The sequence below is a fragment of the Pelodiscus sinensis genome, chromosome 5, assembly GCF_052426305.1.
Source record: "Pelodiscus sinensis isolate ZL-2025 chromosome 5, ASM5242630v1, whole genome shotgun sequence".
Lineage (NCBI taxonomy): Eukaryota > Metazoa > Chordata > Testudines > Trionychidae > Pelodiscus > Pelodiscus sinensis.
Window position 1 is genome coordinate 132,527,427 of NC_143056.1, and position 17,635 is coordinate 132,545,061.

General features: G+C 45.4%; 1 protein-coding gene across 1 annotated transcript; it reads right to left on the reverse strand.

Moving 5' to 3' along the window:
* Positions 1-9,041: 9,041 nt before the first annotated feature.
* On the reverse strand, positions 9,042-11,179 carry LOC102445362 (olfactory receptor 5AR1-like). Its single transcript, XM_006133546.4, has one exon. It carries the CDS (start codon positions 10,430-10,432, stop codon positions 9,494-9,496), a length of 939 nt encoding a protein of 312 aa, XP_006133608.3. The 5' UTR covers positions 10,433-11,179; the 3' UTR covers positions 9,042-9,493.
* Positions 11,180-17,635: the final 6,456 nt, after the last annotated feature.

Sequence of the window (17,635 nt, forward strand, 5' to 3'; positions counted from 1 at the left end):
GAAAATGGAGATCAGTTTCTTAATGGACATTAGTTCAGGATCAAGGTAGAGCTTAGTCCATAGGGCCAGAGGTTCGTAGCTGGTCATGTCAGGTGTCCCATGCAATGCACACCCTGTACACATACATGGACATGCATGTAAATCATTCCCCATAGACAAACCCTCCACTTGACTAAGCAAGAAGCAAACCATGACTTGTGTCTTGGTTGTGAGAGAATCAGGCTGAAAGGCATCTTGAACTGAAGAGACAACTGCTTAGCTCAGGACAGAGTGAGGGTAAATGAGTTTAAAGCTCTCTCCCCTCCTTGGGCAAAGGCTATGTCTACACTGTGTTCTTTTTCCAGGAAAAGTTATGTATATTGTAATCCACAATTTCCATACCTTTTTCTGCTTTTTTTTTTCAGAAGAGGCTTTTCCGACATTTGGACCATCTACAAGGGGCCAGATATGGGAAAACCCTCTTTTTTCAGAAGATTCCCATTCCTCATAATATAAGGAATACAGGGCTTGCGAAAGAGCGCATCCGCTTTCTCGGAAACTGTTCCGAGAAAGCGGACACCTTCCTTGTACATGGCAGACGTTTATCAGATAACAGTATCCTGGAAAAACTCTGTAGTATAGATATAGCCAATGAAATCTCTATAGTGCGGTGAGTTAAAATTTGCTTGCTGTGCTTATGAACCATTTTTTCCCCATCTGCAAAGGTATTTCCATTGGTCTGTATGAGAACCCTGATCAATACTAGAAACCACCTGCCTCAGTATCTCTGTAATTGCCCAGTGCGTTGTGTCTTTACCTTGTTGGTTAGGATCTGGGTTCAATCTTTTAGTGCTGGAGACCAGGAATGAAAAAACTTCTGCTCATCATGGGGTCTATCTGAGTGTGACAGTGATTCAGGATAGCAGCACTTACCTGCTGAGAAGAAGGAGATGTGCTGGGGTTTCCCCATTGTCAGAAAGTGCCTGTTTGGAGGGTTCGAGAACTTTTATACAGAGAACAGATCCATGGGACTTGCTCCCTGAAGTAAACGGGAATTACTGAGCTGAACGAGGCACCTAATTAATGAGCTCAGTGAACCATGGTCACCCTTGGTGTGACTTTTGCCTTGGGGATTAATTTTCTGCATTCTTTCCTCCTGTGCTGTAAAATGATGGTATTTTTTTCTACTGCAGACCAAACACTCATTGGCCTTAATGGGGATGACAGGATGTGACCACAGACATCTGTTCTGTATAGTTAACTGGCCATTTCTCTGTAAAGCTGGAAATGACCCTTCTGAAAGAGTCTGTAGTGGCCTCTTCCCATTCCATGTATCCAGAGGCAGCATTTTCCAAAGCATCCAGCTTTTCTTTGAGCCTGTGGACTCGTATGAGAACATGGTTTCATATTCGTTTGGCCTCAATTTGCCCATCTGTGACTGGGATTAATCCTATTTACGTGCCTTTCACTAGGCTTACTAAATGGTTGTAAGCCATTACATGGCCTTTTGGTGGGGTGCCTGTTACACACAGGGGAAGATTGGTGAAGGCAGCCTTATTAAGTGCTTATGAAGAGAAGAGGGCTTATTAAGTGAAACTGTTGGGAGAAGGCTTCGTAGAGTAGCCAGTCAGGGCCAGGATGGCTGATAGAAGAAAAGCTGCTGAGCAGAAGGCTCTCTGGAATGCTGCCTGGATTGGTTACATGGAGAGGAGCTCCTCAGCCAAAGGATGGTGGGTCAGGAGTGGGAAAAGGAGCTACAGCCCGAGTGACTGACAGACTGAAGTCCCGATAGAGGGAGAAAGAAGGGGCTGAGGCTACGGGGAAGTGCCTTAAGGAAACAGAGAGACATTGGAAAAGGGGCAGTCGGTGGCTGATGTCTACAGTGTACCTCAGTCACAACCCTGAGCAGCAGGCAGATCTGGGTCCCCGCTCATGTTCACCCCACTTGCAAATGAGGAGAGTGACCGGTATCCAGACTGCATAATGCCCCTGAGGTCAGGGACTGAATGTTGGGCTGCAGTTGGCCACTGAGGCAAGGGATGGGTGTTAGAACTGCTCGTGCCCCGGAAGGGAGAAGATAACAGGGTGAGGCTCTGTGCCTATAAAAGTCCGCTGCTGTCTGAGGAATAATGTAGGTCATGGTGCGGCAGATCTAGAGCAGAAGTGACGGTGGCAGGGGACTGTCTGAGGCGGTTGCCCCGTTGGAGAGTTAAATCCTAGAATGGCCAACAGGAGCCACCACGGAGCTCAGCCTCAGTTCCGTTACAGGCCATCCTCAATGTAGTATCTCTGAGCACCTTTGTTCTATTTATTGGTACAACTTCCATCCCAGAGAAAGTAAACCTGTTGATTGTAGGTCACACAAGGCTACAAAGAAAGGCTCAAATTAGAGAGTGCTAGACCACTGCTCTACCTCACAGAGTATTTTTCCTTCTCATGGCAATAGAGGAACAGTTGTGGAAAACGTATGGTAAGAGAGTGGTAACTTAGGCCCTTATTCTATACTGTACAGTAATTCAACTTGTACAGATTCATCATGTCTGTCTGAGAAATAATCTGAGAATATTTCCTTATAGGTTCCAATACTAATCTTTGACGTATACAAGGGATCTTGGTGGATTCCCTCTTTCACGAGACATGGGCAATTGCATGCACAACCCTCAGATCGTCCTGTGTTTCACTTACACGTAACAAAGCCTTTCTTGATTGTACAGTCTCATTTGTCAGCCTGCTGAAACAGACTCCTCCACTTTCAACCCATGGGCTGCTTTGTAAATTGAGGACGGGAGCTACAAGCAAATAGGACGCAAAAGAATTTTCCCATTGTGACAGCTCAGGCCATTGTTCTCACCCATTTTGGAAGATTCTGATACATTTTGTACAAAGTGTGCTTCTGAGGTATCATTTCATAGCTGCAAATCTGCTGATCAGCATTGTCCCGGTACAATGTATGTAGGAACATTATGTGTACAGTTACAAGTTTCTGCTCTATAATGTCAGTGAGCTGTTCTAAGTTGTAGAAAAATAGGAACTAAGCATTTCCTTGGAGAGAAAAGGCAAATTGATGCTTGAGCCAGGTGTCAACAAAATCCAATGAATGCCAGAGAGGGCAAGGTAAAGGATTATAATTTGAAATGATCTGGCATAATGGTCTGAGGTAAATAGGATGAAATTCAAGAAGAACAAGTTCATAGTACTCCACTTAGGGGAGAGTACAGCACCACACCTAGGCTACATCTACACTGCACAGGTGTTTTGAAACAGCTATTCCAGAATAGCTTATTTAGAAATAGCACATCTACACTGCCCGGAAGACTCAAAATTAGTCTGAAGCAAGCTTCCCTAATATAGACATGCTATCTCAATTTAGAGCCCCTGGAGGAATAACTTAGAATGGCTCTGGTGAGGAGCTATTTTGAAATAGCAGAAGTGGAGTGTCTACCCATGCCTTATTTTGGAATAGCTGTTACCCTTCATAGAATGAGATTTAAAGAAGTTGGAATAAGCCATCCATTATTTCAAAATAACGGAATTGCTGTGTTGACGTTCGCATAGTTATTTCTGAATAACGTTGTGTAGACATTGCAATAGAAGGCACGTCTATAGTACCATAAAGATTGACCCTCCAGAGTTCAAACTTTTAGCATTTGATTTAGCAGGTCTAGAGTAGACCTCCAAATTGATCACTGTACACCGCTCTCACCAGTGACCTATACTCCTCAGTCTGTGAAGAGTAAGGGAAGCCGATGGTCACTTTTTCTCCTTTCAGTCTCCCATAGTTTAGATGCTGTGATGGATCATCTGAATCCAGCTACTCTCTTTAAGCCAACTTTCCTGGACTAGTGTAGACCAGGTCAAAAAATGGGAAATGGCTACCTAGGGATAAGTCCGGTAGTTAGAGATCTATAGGTCATAGGAGCCTAAGCTGAATATGAATCAACAGTATGATTTCACCGCAAAATAAATAAATAAATAAATATATATATATATATATATATATATATATATATATATATATATAATTCTTGGATGTTTTTAATAGCAGGGTTCTTAGTAAGACATGAGAAGTCATTCTTCCACTCTACTCTGTGCTGATTAGGCCTCATTTGTCATATTGTAGTTCAGTTCTCTGCAGCACATTTCAGGAAAGATGTGGAGAAATTGGAGAAGGTCCAAAGAAGGGCAACAAGAATTATAAAATGTCTAGAAAACATGACATATGAAGAAAGTTTCAAAGAACTTTGTTTAGTTTGGAACAGAGAAGACTGAGAGAGGATTTGGTGACAGGTTTTCAGTACATAAAACATTACAAGGAAAGAGAAAAATTATTCTTCAAGAGCTGCACTTGGCTTAAATTGCATTTGGCTTAAATTGCAACAAGAGAGGCTTAGGACGGGTATAAAAATTGTCAGGGTGGTTAAGCAGTGGAGTAAACTGCCTATGGATGTTGTTGTATCTCCATTACTGGAGACATTTGAGATCAGGTTAGACATATGTGTCAGGGATGGTGTCTATGGTGTTTTCATTAGTTTAAGGGACTGAACTTAGGGATGATGTTTCAAGGTCCCTTCCCCTTATACAGTTCTGTGATTGGTTCATTCTCATTTCAGCTGAAGGCTAAACTCCTTTCAAACTAACCCATTTGCCCTTGAGTTGGTGGTACCTCTTTGTTTTTCCTTCCTTTATCGACAACGAGTTGATAAAGGCGGAAGCAGAACCAGGTGAGAACCCTGAAATAAACCTCAAGGTGAAAACTTTCCCTATTTTCTCATCATGCCCATGTTAACCCTGGAGCTACTGCCTCAGGGAGCTGAGTTTAAATTTGGCTTTGATGGCTTTGAAATTTGCTCCCTGGAGCATCTTTGCTCCCAGAACAACAGCGGAACAGAGGACACGCAATTAATGTTGTTGCCACGTCTTTCCTTGTGGATATGGAGCACACAGAGCCAGAGCACCAGGTGGTGTGGAGCGCTGTATCCCCCGTCACATCATTTTAATATGGAAGAAGAAAGAGATCAATAGAGTCCACTTTATATGGTTGCCCACCTTCACCATGGGCAGGCCAATCATTTCAGCAGAGTTAATCTGGAGTCTGTTGCGGCCTAGCTTAGAATCAGAGTATGTCTAAATTACATGGCTCCATCAACGGTAAACCTCATTTCACTAGGCATAACAGAGTTGTTGACAAGGGCTTCTCTTGTCGACCGTGGAGCATCCACACTGCTCTGCTGTGCCGCCAAACAGCTGATGGGCACAGCACGGTGGCCATTTTGATGTAAATGAAGTGGCAATTATTTAAATTGATGCTTCATTGTCCTATGTTTAGTCAATTCTTCCACATGGCTCCGTCAACGGAGCCATGTAGTCTAGACATACCCAGACTGTCCCACATCAAACCCACTGTGCCACATGCCAGACCCTTGTACATCAGATTTGGCTTCTGTTCCCATCAATGTTCTTCCCCATCTGAGAAATGTGGGGCAAATCCCTTAAATCCCTTCCATATGAGGAACTCTACTGGGACAATAGATTATATGAAATTAGCTAGCATGTGGCTGTAAAGGGCTTTGAAAGCTGTAGATGATTAATGTTGTGTGTACTACTTGACTGTTCACACTTTTAGTTCTCCACAAATTGCATAATCTGTTCTCCACAGTTTCTTTCTCCCCTCACCTGCAAATAACTCTCAGCTAAATCTCTGGTCTCTGCCTCTGGCAGCATCATGAACAAGAGAATCTTCTGCTGCTTTTCAACCCGACAGCACAGAGCAAGAACCTCTAGCTCACAGTGCCTAGCAATGCTGAGTGGAATGTTTGTTTGGTACTGACTAGCACCTTCCTGGACAACACCAGCTCATGCAACATCTGTCCTTTTATTAATAGAAAATGGCCTGTGCAAACCCTCATCTCAAGTAGAGGTTCCCAAAATGTTTCAATACAAAAATACACGGGCATTGATTAAACAATAAAACACATTTCCTGACTATAGAAATATTTTAAGTGATTACAAATAATGAGGCAGAAAATGAAAGAAAAGGTAAAATGCAACTAATACCTAACATAGCAAGCGAAAGGGCTTCAAAACAAAAATTTCCTTCATCACCTACAGCTGCAGTGACACTGGCTGAATGTTGTTCAGCCAGAACCCTCTAGTCCAAGGCTTTTTTCACCTTATTCCAGATTATTTTTGATGTGAGCTAAGAGAAAGGGAGGGATAGTAGCTTTCAGATATTTGCCTTTTCTTCTCGTGGTCATTTCTTTTTTGCAAGAATCATTTCCATCCTGGAGTTATTGAGACAAATTCTGAGTGTATGGAAAATCCCAGGTTTTTTTTGTTGAATTGTAGATTTTTCACTCACACCCTTCTTCCTGCACTAGAATGGCCTCTTCAGCAGGCAATGAAACTTGATTGACCCCCAGGCTGAGGGGAACAACTCAGTATCTTATAGAGTAGAATCTTCTATTTCACATATAATGTTGGAATACACATTTTACCAGGACAGTGATGGTCAGCGGATTATGGGTTTTCTGTAGGGAAAGAGGGGCTGTGTCATCACAGTTTTACATCAAGCTTTCATATGTGTGTTCCTCTGTTGTCATGAGAAGGAAAGATTGTGTAGTTAAAGCATTTGCTTAGAACTGGGTCTTAGTTCCCGGCTTTACTGCATAGCCCTGGTGTGACCAAAATCAGATTAACATTCTCTGTGCCTCAACTCATCATTTGTTAAATGGAAGTGATATTGTGCTACCTCACATGGAAGTTATGACATTCAAAATAATAGAGATTTTGAGGTGCTTACAGGAATTAACTATATGTGAGCCATATAAGGACCTACAAACTTTAATGAAACTAGTCATCAGGCAAGGAAGGGATTGGTCTCATTCAGAGGAGGGCTAAGGAAGGCAAAGAGAATTAAAGATCCGCATTTGCTTATGGATCCATAGGCACTGTGAATTAGCAAAGGCTTGTAAAAATATTTTTTCCATATCATTGGAATGAGAAACGCAACTACATATTGAACATACCAACAGATGTTTTATATTTCAAAAAATTCCTATATTCTTAAAGGATATCTTTATTTTTCATCACAGAATGTGAAAATTAAAAATAAAGTTGCTAACACATGTGGGGTTTGTTTTCATTAGGTATTTACAGTGAGTGGAATAATGGAAAAGCCTGGGTTTGAAGTATCCATCTCCCTTTTCTGTGAGCATCAGCAAATACTGGAACATCCTGACAATTCATTAATGCTGCCCTATAGAAGCAAAGACCACCTAGCCTATGAATTACAAGTCTTCTCTCCCGTAACCCTTTGGAACCAACCTATAGATAGGACCTTGAAATCAATTGCTCCACAATGCAGTCTTCGAATTTTCAAATTTCAGTGCAGTGACCATTACAAATTGTCCATTAAAATTCACCCATTTCTAAACACAAATATTGTATTGTCCATACCAGTGAAACTTTGTTTCACTTGAAACTATTCACCAATTTGTTAAATTTCTAGAGAGTTTTGTCCAAAAACTATGTGTATCTGTCTGTGTCGGGAAGAATTTTAGGAACAGGATGCAAAGCAACTGAATAAAGGAAGCAACAATGCACTTTCCCTTTTCAAGTTATTGGTCTATGGTGAGGGTGTTCCCCAGCGAGGTGATACATCCAGGTTCAATGCTACTGTCTGCTGGACACAGCTCTGTATTGCATTTCCTGCATTTCCGAATGAATCCCAGCCACAGCTAAATCATTGTTAGTCTATACTGCATCCCTAGTTCGGAAAAGGGATGCAAATGGAGACGACCAAAGTAGTTAATGAAGCAGGGATTTAAATATACTGTGCTTCATTAACATGATCTTGCCAGCTCGCTAGTTCGAATCCCTGCTGATTCGAACCAGGACGTGTGCGCTGGGACGCGTTAGTTCGGACTAAAGCCCTTAGACCAAACTAACGTTACTCCTCAAAGTTGTTCTACTGTGTAAAACCAATGACCGACCTACTGGAACAGTGTTATGAAGTTGAGCATCTCCCGCTCTAGTTGGGTGCCCCGGCAACCAGTCAATAGAATCATTCTTTGTGCCTGGCCCTGTGATTCTGCCTGGGATTCTCAGGAATGCCACGTCTCCAGCAGCAGACACTGAGGCCAGAGCTGCACCACTGGCTACGTCGACACTGTCCTCAGCAATGAAGCCTGGTTTGTTTGGCACATCTGGTGGAGACACATGGGATCAATGGGGAAGCAATTGCCATTGACGTCTGTACCCAGCACACACAGAGGATCTGTCCCAAGGCTGGTGAACACTGATACTGGCAGGTGATCTAAGTGACGTTGACTCAGTTCTATAACTCTCCCATTGACACAGCATGGTGTACGCATCAACTTGGGGTATCATAACTGGAATCAACACACAGTGTGAGCATTGCCCAGCCCTAAAGAAGACCCAGGATACAATACGTCTAGTCTCCAGGGTGCTCCCCAGCAGTGTGAGACCCACTTTCAAGTTGCTTCAGCACCCCAGGCAGAGGGGGATTGACCTGTGTCTGCCACATCCCATGTGAATGCTCAGCGCCAGCAGCAGCTTTGCTTCCTCTTCCACTCCCATCCATTTTACCTTCCTTGTCTGCATTTACATTGATGTAGAAGGAGGCAGGAAAAGACATGTGCCATTTCTGGTCATGCCAAATCCTTCTTTCCTTCCCAAAGGACATTTTGGTCAATGATTTCAATTTGTTAAATGCTTAGGAAATATTCAGACTTAAATCAGGATGTTTCCTAAGCAGCTGTGAACTAAAAAAATCAGTTATGGGCACAGCTTTATATATTTGGTACTCACACTCCTGTGAATCAAATATTCCCACACCTCTATCTTGCCAGTCTATGGTACACTCGAACAGAGCTCAGAGTACGAACACAGAGCAAACTTGTTATTATCTCGCAGTTTAAGTAATGTAGCAAAAGTTACCCTTTCTGTGCTATTTTGTATTGTGTTCTGTGCAGGCTGTCATAGAGGCTGCACACACACTGTGCTCCCACTTACAAATTATGCTCCTCTTTTTTTTGTAGCTCCCTTAAGATGAAGTAAAGAACACTGTGATGGAAATCATGGGTTTTTTCATAGTGTATGGACACAAATCAGGTGACAATCTCTTCAACAACTCCCTTTGCTTCAGCTATAAAAATCTCACACATCGGAATAAAACAACTCCAGCAACAAAGAGGGAAATTTGATGTCCCCTTCCTATTTCCATCTGCAAACACATCCATTGTTTAAAATGTAATGGTGAATATTTCTATAGTTTCCTGTGTGAAACAGGTGCCTCCTTTAGTTTTCCTGGAGTAATAGTAAATCCTGACCTCTGTTGAAGACTACAGTTTCTTGGAAGAATAATGTAATAAGAACAACATAACAGTGAGGAATAACAGTACCAGCATCTTCAAAATGTCATTACAATGGGCTGGATATTGAATTCACCTGTTTCCATTGCCCATCACTCTAACTTGTATTGGGATGAACAGATTCAGGTATGGGTTAGGAATTTGTTCATTGCTTTCCTCAGGGCGACCTTCACCTCCGTGTTCCTCAGGCTGTAGATCAGGGGGTTCAACATGGGGCTCCCCAGCATGTAAAACACTGAGGCTATCTTGTCCGTTTCCATGGAATAGCTGGAGGTGGGTCGGAAATACATATATAGGACTGCGCCATATAATAAGACCACTGCAGTCAAGTGACAAGTGCAGGTGGAGAAGGCTTTGTGCAAGCCCTCGGTAGACCGGATTCGCAGTATGGTGGAGAAGATATAGACATAAGAGAGTAGAATTGTTACAGCACCGTTCAGAGTAATGAAGCATGTGGAGGCAAACAGCACAACCTCATTGATGCGGGTGTCAGAGCAGGAGAGAACCAATACTGGAGGAATATCACAGAAGAAATGATTGACAACGTTGGAGCTGCAGAATGACAGCCGGAATGTCAGACACGTGTGTATCATTGCATCCACCAACCCTGCAGCACAAGCCCCAGCCACAAGCAAGTTACAACGTGGCCTGGACATGGTGACTGTATAGAGCAGGGGCTTACAGATGGCCACATAACGGTCATACGCCATCACAGCCAGCAAGAAACACTCAATATCTCCAAAACAGGTCGCAAAATACATTTGCACTGCACACACAGTGCGAGAAATGCTCTTCCTTTCGGCTAAGAAATTCTGCAGCATTTTAGGGGCGATTAATGTGGAATAGCAGAGATCACAGAGGGACAAATTCCAGAGGAAAAAGTACATGGGGGTGTGGAGTTGGGGGTCAGTTGTAATTAATAAGATCATCCCCCCGTTCCCCACCATGGTGACACCATAAATCAGTAGGAACAACACAAACAGGGGGACCTGCAGCTCTGGACGATCTGTCAGTCCTGAGAGAATGAACTCAGTGACCATCGAGTGATTTCCCTCTTCCATCTCCTCTGAGCTGTGATCAGGCAGCTACAGTGAGGTGGCTCGTGGATGGCTTAGGGAAATTTTCACTTCTCTGTAATAAATGAAGGGAAGGAAAATGGAGATCAGTTTCTTAATGGACATTAGTTCAGGATCAAAGTAGAGCTTGCTATATAGGGCCAGATGTTCTCAGCTGGTCATGTGTGGTGTCCCATGCAATGCATACCCTGTACACATACAGGGACATGCATGTAAATCATGCCCCAAAGAAAAACCCTCCTCTTCACTTATCCGAGCAGCAAACAGCAGCTTGTGACTTGGTTGTGAGAGAATCAGGCTGAAAACCATCTTGAACTGAAGTAACATTAACTTAGCTCAAGACGGTGGTGAGAGAAAACGAGTTAGAAGCTCTCTCCCCTCTTTGGGCAAAGGCTGTGTCTGCACTGTGTTCTTTTTCTGGACAAAGGTACGTAACTTGCAAACTGCAATTTCCATACCTTTTTCTGCTTTTTTTTTTTTCCAGAAGAGGCTTTTCTGACAATTGGCCCATCTACAGGGGGTCAAATGTGGGAAAACCCTCTTCTTTTGGAAGATCCCCTGTTCCTCATAAAATGAGGAATACAGGGCTTCTGAATGAGTCCACTCACTTTCTCAGAAACCGTTCTGAAAAAGCGGATACGTTCCCTGGCCACAACAGAGCTTTTTCGGATAACGGAATCCTGGTGTAGACATAGCCAAGGAGAGCTCTGTAGCTCGGCATGTCGGGTGCATTAAAATTTGCTTGCTGTGCTTCTGAAGCTTTATTTCCCCATCTGAAACGGTATTTCCATTGGTCTATATGATAACCCTGAGTGATACTGGAAACTACCTGCCTCAGTATCTATGTAATTGCCCAATGTGTTGTGTCTTTACCTCAAAGGGTAGGCTCTGGGCTCAAGCTTTTGGTGCTAGGGTCCATGAATGAAAAACCTTCTGGTCACCACGGGGTCTGTCTGAGTGTGACAGTGATTCAGGAGAGCAGCACCTACCTGCTGAGAACAAGGCGATGTGGTGGGGTTTCTCCATCGACAGTAAGTGCCTATTTGGAGGGTTCGAGAAGTTTTATACAGAGATCAAATCCATGGGACTTGCTCCCTGAAGTAAATGGGAATTACTGAGCTGAGTGAGGCACCGCACCTAATTAATGAGCTCAGTGAACCAAAGTCACTCTTGGCATAATTCATACCCTGTGGATTAATTTGCTGCAGCATTTCCTCCTGTGCTATTAAATCATAGAATCATAGAATAATAGGACTGGAAGGGACCTCAAGAGGTCATCGAGTCCAGCCCCCCGCCCTCAAGGCAGGACCACGCTCCGTCTACACCATCCCTGACAGATGTCTATCTAACCTGTTCTTAAATATCTCCAGAGAGGGAGATTCCACCATCTCCCTTGGCAATTTATTCCAATATTTGACCACCCTGACAGTTAGGAATTTTTTCCTAATGTCCAATCTAAACCTCCCCTGCTGTACTTTAAGCCCATTACTCCTTGTCCTGCCCTCAGAAACCAAGAGGAACAAATTTTCTCCTTCCTCCTTGTGACACCCTTTTAGATATTTGAAAACCGCTATCATGTCCCCCCTTAATCTTCTTTTTTCCAAACTAAACAAGCCCAGTTCATGAAGCCTGGCTTCATAGGTCATGTTCTCTAGACCTTTAATCATTCTTGTCGCTCTTCTCTGTACCCTTTCCAGTTTCTCCACATCTTTCTTGAAATGTGGCGCCCAGAACTGGACACAGTACTCCAGCTGAGGCCTAACTAGTGCAGAGTAGAGCGGCAGAATGACTTCACGACTTTTGCTTACAACACACCTGTTGATACAACCTAGAATCATATTTGCTTTTTTTGCAACAGCATCACACTGTTGACTCATATTCAACTTGTGGTCCACTATGACCCCTAGATCCCTTTCCGCCATGCTCCTTCCTAGACAGTCGCTTCCCATCTTGTATGTATGGAACTGATTGTTCCTTCCTAAGTGGAGCACTTTGCATTTCTCTTTATTAAACCTCATCCTGTTTACCTCTGACCATTTCTCTAACTTGCTAAGGTCATTTTGAATTATGTCCCTATCCTCCAAAGAAGTCGCAACCCCACCCAGTTTGGTATCATCTGCAAACTTAATAAGCATACTCTCTATCCCAATATCTACATCATTGATGAAGATATTGAACAGTACGGGTCCCAAAACAGACCCTTGAGGAACTCCACTTGTTATCCCTTTCCAGCAGGATTTAGCACCGTTAACAACAACTGACTACGGTTATCCAGCCAATTATGCGCCCACCTTATCGACCTTAAATGGTGCGATTTCTCTCTACAGTAGACAAATAACTTTGGGTATGTCTACACTATCACCCTAGTTCGAACTAGGGGGGTTAATGTAGTCATACGGAGTTGCAAATGAAGCCCGGGATTTGAATTTCCCGGGCTTCATTTGCATGATCCCGGCCGGCGCCATTTTAAAATGCCGGCTAGTTTGGACTGCGTGCTGCGCGGCTACACGCGGCATAAACTAGCTAGTTCGGATTAGGCTTCCTAATCCGAACTAGCTGTACGCCTCGTGGAAGCCTAATCCGAACTATCTAGTTCGTGTCGCGTGTAGCCGCGCGGCACGCAGTCCGAACTAGCCGGCATTTAAAAATGGCGCCGGACAGGATCAAGCAAATGAAGCCCGGGATCATGCAAATGAAGCCCGGGAAATTCAAATCCCGGGCTTCATTTGCAACTCCGTATGACTGCATTACCCCCCTAGTTCAAACTAGGGGGGTAGTGTAGACATACCCTATTATATTTTATAGCCTTCTCTCTCAGTATAAGAACTAGGGATCACCAAATGAAATTAACAGGCAGTAGGTGTATAGTTAAAAGATTCTACATTGGAACATCAGTGAGCTCTTCTGAGTTAGAGAAGAAGGGAAAAGTACTTCCTCAGAGAGAAGAGGGAAATCGATGCTTGAGCCAGGTGGCTACAAAAGTCATTGAGAGCCAGGGAGGGCAAGGTGAAAAACGGTTGCTTACCTTGTAACTGTTGTTCTTCGAGATGTGTAGCTCATGTCCATTCCAGGTAGGTGTGTGTGCTCAGAGTACATGCAATGTTGTAAATTTTTCTCTTAGCTGTACCCGTTGGGTCAGCAGGGGAGCCTCTGCTGTCCATGCACCCCCTTGATTCCTTCCTACCTGACCACTCTGAAGAAGGGGAATTGGGCAGGATTTGCAATGGACATGAGCAACACATCTCGAAGAACAACCATTACGAGGTAAGTAACCGTCTTTTTTCTTGGTGTGATTGCTCACGTTCATGTCGTTTAGGTGACTCCAAAGCGGAAACCTCAGGAGGCAGGGTTCCGAGTTCTAATCTTCCACTGAATGGAGGACAGCCCTACCCAGACCAGCATCCTCCCTTGCCAGATTTGTCAGCGCATAGTGATTGGCAAAGGTGTGGACAGGGGACCCTGTGGTGGTCCTGCAGCTGTTGAGATTCGGGACCTGAGCCACACAAGCTTCTGAGGAGGCCTGAGCTCTAGCTTAGTGGGCCATGAGGTGAGGAGCTGGAACCCTGGCCAGCCCGTAGCATTTCCTAATACAGGCTATGATCTGGGAAGAGATTCTTTGTAGAGAGACCAGCTGGCCTTCCAGTCAGTCTGGAATGACAACAAAGAGCTGAGGTGACCTGCAGAAGGTCTTTTCCTCTCTAAATAAAAGACTAAAGGCCTCCTGCCATCCAAAGTGTGCAATGTCTGTTTCTTACCAGATGGATAGGGCTTTGGGGTAAAAGATTGTCAGGAAAATGTCCTGCGACACATGAAAGTTGGACCCCGCCTTCAGCAGAAGGCTGGGTGGGGGCGCAATCGGATTTTATCCTTAAAGAAAACCATATATGTAGCGTCCGAAGTGACATCCTTCAGTTTGGACCCATGCATGGCTGATGGGATGGCTACCAGAAGGGATACCTTATGGGACAGGTGCAGCAACGAGCATGTTCAAAGGAAGGTCTTGTATGTTTAGACAGGGCCAAGTTAAGGTTCCACTGTGGGACAGGCTGCCAAACATGCGGTGAAGCCTGGCTAGGACCTGCTAGGAAGGGAATGATGGAAGCCAGAGTCACCATCTTGAATTTGGACTTGACGATGAAGGGATTGAGATCCCAGAAGTCCAGGATGGGATGAAACCCACCTTCGGCTTTGGGGACCAGGAAATAGAAGCCCCTGCCCAAAAGCCCAGGGGGAACCACCTCTGTGCCCCCCCCAAGGGTGAGGAGCTGAAGAACCTCCTCCGAAGGAGAAGCTCATGAGAAGTGTCCTTGAAAAGGGATGGGAGAGGGGAATGGGAAGGAGGGGCAGAACAGAAGGTAATGGCATATCCTCTACCCACCATTTCTAGGACCCAACGGTCTGAGGTAATAGACTCCCAGGCCCGGCAAAAAGGGAATAGGTGGTCCCGGAAAGGGAGGGATGAGGCTGGTGTCCTTGAGCGCACTCTCAAAACCCTTGACAAGGCCCTGAGGACCTCACAGTCCATCTTCTTGTCATCCCTGTTCTTGGGAGTGGCACCCTGCTGGCTCTGCCTCTCCCTTTGGTTCACTGCCTGGACAACCAAAGACCCGGGAGGCGGATGGGAGAATTCCGCTCCTGGGACACGAAGTTCCATCACTCGGCCTTCTTGTCCGTCGGTGGAGTAGAGGCTGGAGTTTGCCAGAGGGATTTTGAGATCTTGGCCACCATTTTTTTGATAGGGAGTACCATTCTGGTAGGGGTGTCAGGCTGCAAAATGTCAACAGTTGTTTTAGGGCCAGTCGGTGAAGGAGGTCCTGGTGTGCCCTGAAGTCTATGGAGGACATGGAGGGAAGAGTGTCCCCCAAAGTCTCATTTGGGGAAGAATACGGGGGCCACGGCTTGCGAGTGGCCTTGGGCCATTGGGGCCTTGTTCCCCAAAGGTTGCAGGGAAATCTGACCAGGTGGAAGCAACTGCCCTGACGTGGGGGATTTAGTCAGTGGAAGCGCCAAAGGAGATGCCCTAGATCTAGAAAAGACCAACTCCGGTCTAGAGGAGCCCGCTCTCTGGCTCTAGTGGTAGGCCCAGGGGTCCAAAATGGTCACTGAGAGTGGACTGGTGCTTTTGAGGGCCAGGACTGCTGCATAATTGGTACGGGGACTGTCTGCGCCCATTGAGGCTGTTGCTGACGAGTGGGGGTTCAGCGGTGCCGTGACTGGTGGCAAGAATAGGACCAGTGCCGGGACCGGGACTTGGATCCCCTGGATGATCATATGAGTTGGTCGAATACTCTGAGGCCAAACTCGGTGAAGTGGAGGTGGACACAGCCATGACCTTGTTGTTGGGGTGTGTGGCCATGGACTCTGGCTTGCCCCAATGCTGAGGAGGAGGAGGCATGTCCGGGCTGGGGCCTGATAGACCCTGACTGAATCCAGTGGTCACAGAGCTCAGTGCTGCAGTTGATGCTGCCAAGGGCCTTACCTCAGTGTTTAATCCTATGATGAGACACAGGCCAGGGTTGAGGCTGCCACCAGTGCCGTGCTAGGTGTCGGGGTGGCATGTGTAGGTATCGGACAGGAGTGGTGTTTCTTCTCCAGTTCCAGTAGCAGGGCTCTGGGTGCCCTGGCCGCCATTTGGTGTCAAACGAGGTCCTGATCTTTATCTGAGGCCGGAGCCAAAGTAGGGGGAGAGGATAATTAAGCCTAATCCCTGGCTACTTCAAAGGCTTCCAGACTAGATGGCTCCAGGAAGATGCCATTGGGCTGGCATCCCTGTGAGGACTAGGACACTTGCCCGACCGAGGTAGTCCAGGTTCAGTGCCTGATGGTTCCACGTGCCCCACTTCAGGGCACACACCGTTGGGGTGACCTGTGCTTGCTAGACCTCCTCTTCTTCCGAGGCAGCTGAGACTGTGACTGGTGCCAAGGTCTCCGCAGTATCGGGGATGCGTGGGAATGGCCAGATGCCTCCCACACCGAGGCTGGTGCGCTCTGACTCACTAGTGCTGGGTTGGACACCATTGCCAGCCATAAAGCCGCCTCCCCAGGATAATCTTCAAGCGCGACTCTCTCTCTCACTTATTGTGCGGCTTGAACTCCTTGCAGTTTTCACAGGCCCCAGACACATGGGCCTCCTCCAAGCACTTAAGGCAGGCAGAGTGCGGGTCATCATAGAGTATAGGCCTCTAGAACTTCTCACAGGGCTTGAAGCCTTGAGTGCCGGGCATGCGGAGCAAGAACTTTGGTGGGTCCTAATTGTAGGATAACACCAGTTAATATCTACTTAAGAACAGATGATAAACATAACTTGGAAAACTAGAACAAAAAACTAACTGAGTAACTGCTAACGGGAGGTTGCTGAGCAAGAGCAGAAACACATTCCAATGACCGTCACAAGCGGGAAGAAGGAACTGAGGGGGTGAACAGCCAGTAGGGGTATATATTGGCAGATATAGCAAAGCCACTCCAGAGGACTCCTCTGCTGGCCCAACGGGTACAGCTAAGAGAAGGATTTCCGATGACGCCTGCATGTTGCATGCACACACCTGCATGGACTGGACGTGAGCAATCACTCAAGGAAGAAAAAATTATAATTTCAAATGTTCTGGAAAATGCACAGAAAAAGCCTGAGGTGGTAAAGGATGAAATTCAAGAAGAACAAGCTCAAATAACTGTACTGAGGTGGGAGTACAGATCCACACAGAGATGGCATGTCTACACTACCGAAAAGATCAGCCCTCCAGAGTTCAAACATTTAGCGTTAGAATTAGCAGGTCTAGAGTAGACCTCCAAATTGAATGCTGTGGGCAGCTCTCACCGGTATCCTGTACTCCTCGGTCTGTGAGGAGTAAGGGAAGTCAATGGGAGCGTTTGCTCTCTTCGGTCTCCCATAGTATAGAAACTGCAACGGCTTGGCTTAAGCTAAGCTGACACCAGTTACACATTTTAAAGCAACCTACCTGGACTTGTGTAGACCAAGCTAGAAGGAGGAGTCCTGCAGTTAGGGATCTATATGTCATAGGAGACCAAGCTGAATATTAATCAACAGCATGATCCTACGTCAAGAAAAGCAAAAATCATTCTAGACGGCAGTGTTCTAAGTAAGAGAGAAGAAGTCATTCTGCTCTAGTCTCTGGTGATTAGGCTTCATTTGGAGCATTGTGATCATTTCTGGGCAACACATTTAAGGAA